We start from the raw sequence: 3,190 nt of genomic DNA, 5'->3' as shown, positions 1-3,190 counted from the left end.
TAGTCCAACTCGGTGCTAAGTCTACTCCTAACTAAATATCATGAATTTAAAATGCACTAAATACTAAATAACTCAAAATACTGACATACTAACTGAGAATGCAACATTTATGTACTAGGAGTGTGGCATTCAAAATTCGGAGCATGATAATCTATCTAACTAACCTTGCAAGTATAATTCATGAACTAAGAGAAATTAGACAAACTAGGGTTCTGATTTTATACAAGGAATTATGCAATGTTTCAAATAAAACATAATATTTTGATTAAGGTTACTCGAACAACAGAATTACCATGAATCTTCAATTATTTATAAGCCCGGTTTAAACAAGAAGAATCAAGGAACTAACTGAAATCCAAGGACCTAATGGGTGAAAGGAACAACTAGTGAAATCCCACATAACTAGTGACAAAATCTACGGAGAAATCCTTTGGATTTCGGAATTGTACTTATTGGTCGTCATTTGAACCACTTCCACAAGGCTTTACTAACAAGCATAACATTTAATCCATGCTTGGTTTTTAGAGAAGTCTGTAGATTTAGAAAGAAAGTTTAAATATGTTTCATTTGATAGATCATGGACCACCTAATTCATTTTATGCTAAAAGAAAAACCCTTTGAAGTTGATCTAAAAACAATTTTCCCCTAATTAGTTGTAGACCTTCACTTACGGCCAGACTTATGGTCCGTAGGTCCAACCCCAGACCACATAGATCGACCGTGGGTGGGATTAGATACCCCTAAGTCAGGTAACCAATGACACGACCACACCTATGATTTGTGGTCTAATACACGGTTAGTCAATGGCTGCCATTGGTCCTCACACTAGATGTAGGAAAACTGCATTTTTTTCCATATTCTTGAATACGAGATGTTACAATATTTCGCCCTTGGTTACATTCGTCCTCAATTAAGACTAAGAAATCTGAATACAAATGAAGGTCTATACCACTCGCGAAACCTTAGCGTTCTTGATGGATTCTTGATCTTTCTCTCCTTTTCTTCCAAGCCCTAACCATGAATTGGTTTTCTAAAACTGGCTTAAGGTTTATTTTAGCTCCTGATAAACCCTTAAAACAAACTAGGAAATATTTGGATGAAATGACAAGTTTACCATACTAAAATCCGGATTGAGACCTACCTCAATCCAACAGCCCAATTTCCGATGGACATATCTCCCTCATATGATATTGAAATTGTGCAAACTCGCCGGCGTTGGAAAAATCTCTCCAAGTGCTTTGCAACCATATAAATAACTGACTCAAACACATCCTGAGCTAGAATTTATAACTGTTTGAAAATGACCAAAACTAACTTTCTTAACCTAGAAAATTTTCCAGATTTTCCAAATTCTTTCAAAAATTATTATTTTTAATTTCTTAGCTTATTCTTGGCTATTTCGAGTTATGAGATGTTACAAATCTTAGCACTGATTTTTTTTTTTGTGAAAATTTTCAATCAATTCAAATGGTTTTGGCATTTGCACATAATAATGTTCTTTCAATATTGTCTTTTTAACGATGAATTAAGAATGATCATAAAAATCAGTTCTGGTTACCATGTAGGCTAGATTATATATTTATTGCATCAGTATTTTATTAATCTATTTAATTATTAGATTATGTGAAAAGTAAAATTAATATGTTAAAAATGGAGAAAATACTTAAATAGGAATGGTGGTCAGTGATATATATATATATATATATATATATTTAAAAATATGAAAAAAAATATGAACCAAGTGTAGTAATATGTTCCTATAAATACAACGGTTGTTGAGAAGGAAATTCAACCTTTATATTTTCTTTTTTTTTTCCATTTTCCAATCAAAGTAGCATCACATAATATGGCCGGAGCACGTCCTTTGCTTAACTTTGCGTTTTACTTTGTTGTTGTCGTAGCTGCAATTACTGGTTCATTATCTTACCTTCCATCTTATTAAACAATTTATAAGTTTTATTAATTGATGTGCATTTCTATTATCAATATTTGTTAATTATTGTCATGATATGCAGTTACTTTTTCTCGTTCACCGAAGATGCAAGCAATGGGTGCACGCGAAATGTCACTTGATATTGTAGAGATTGATCAAAAATTAATTCCGGTTGGTGCTATAATAACTTGCTTGAAAAGATGCTACAAGAAGAGTGATTGCAGCGATGGATGGCTTTGTAGAGATTGCGCGAATGATGCATTTGATCAAGGTGGAAAACATTGCGACAAGTTTACTGCTTCTGGACAAGGATATTTTGCTATGCTCAATCGTCGTCAAGTTAATCATGCGGGTTATGTATTTGCAGTTTGATGATGCAAGTGAAGAAATAATTAGCAGTTCCTTCATGTATTTATCTAGTTTTTTTTCCATGATGGCCTATGGATACTTTCTCCTTACCTTTGTTCCTCTTTGTCCTCTTTGTGTAATAAATAATATTAAGTGAACTTAGAAGAACATTTATGGTTTTTTTCCAATAAGTTTATGTGAGCAATTTGGCTTGTGATTGCCATTTTTTGTTATCAATTAAATGCTTGAGTTTCCTTTTAATTCCTAGTACAATTCTTGGAGAAAGACTTACTTTGAAATATAATCTTGAAAAACATGGAAGGAATCTTGAATGACTACAACAACATAATTTGCTTCATCACTATCTTCCTTTCTTAGAATACTATTGCTCTACATGAATTTTTCTAACTCCAGGACCTTTTACTATTATTTCTTATAACATCATAACTCATATTCTCATTTCATGTGAAATTACTACCCAATTTATTAAACGTACTTCCTCATAAGGGACTCAACTAAATCAAGGTTTAAAGAAGAGAGTCTAGGATCACATCTTTCTTTTAGCTTGAACACACGATTCATATGAATAAGAGTGAATTCATTCAAATCTAAACAGTTAAGCCTTCTCACAGGTTCTTTCAAGTTCATTTGTAGTCTCATGACTTTCTGAATTCTTTTGCTCAGAGTAACTCATTTATAAGGATATAGGCTTTACTTTTCAACTACCTTGAGTATGATGGGTAGTCGAATGGATCTGGGAAATGCACGAGTTTGAATAAGTTCGTTATCACACAGTTCCATTGCACAATTTAGAGTATGACAGAATGAAAATTTTTCTGAAGTGTCTGCAGTCCCTCATTAATAGAAGTGGGCTCCCTACAACCATAAATAAGATCATGCATGACACGA

At 32.9% G+C, this 3,190-nt stretch overlaps 1 protein-coding gene across 1 annotated transcript; it reads left to right on the top strand.

Moving 5' to 3' along the window:
- The first annotated feature begins 1,741 nt into the window (after window positions 1-1,741).
- On the top strand, window positions 1,742-2,548 carry LOC107027363. The gene is made up of 2 exons (XM_015228542.2): window positions 1,742-1,913; window positions 2,016-2,548. The coding sequence occupies exons 1-2, from the start codon at window positions 1,847-1,849 to the stop codon at window positions 2,303-2,305; spliced, it is 357 nt and encodes a 118-aa protein (XP_015084028.1). The 5' UTR covers window positions 1,742-1,846; the 3' UTR covers window positions 2,306-2,548.
- Window positions 2,549-3,190: the final 642 nt, after the last annotated feature.

This window comes from Solanum pennellii, chromosome 1, assembly GCF_001406875.1.
Source record: "Solanum pennellii chromosome 1, SPENNV200".
In the NCBI taxonomy this organism is placed as follows: Eukaryota; Viridiplantae; Streptophyta; class Magnoliopsida; order Solanales; family Solanaceae; genus Solanum; species Solanum pennellii.
Note: the sequence above shows the minus strand (reverse complement) of the source record. Positions and strands in the feature narration are given on the sequence as shown.

What these genes read in the sequence shown, in the direction of transcription:
- LOC107027363 (XM_015228542.2), top strand. Translation starts at nt 1,847, where the DNA reads ATGGCCGGAGCACGTCCTTTGCTTAACTTTGCGTTTTACTTTGTTGTT. An exon ending in TGTCGTAGCTGCAATTACTG is followed by an intron (nt 1,914 to 2,015) that starts GTTCATTATCTT and finishes CATGATATGCAG; the next exon opens with TTACTTTTTCTCGTTCACCG.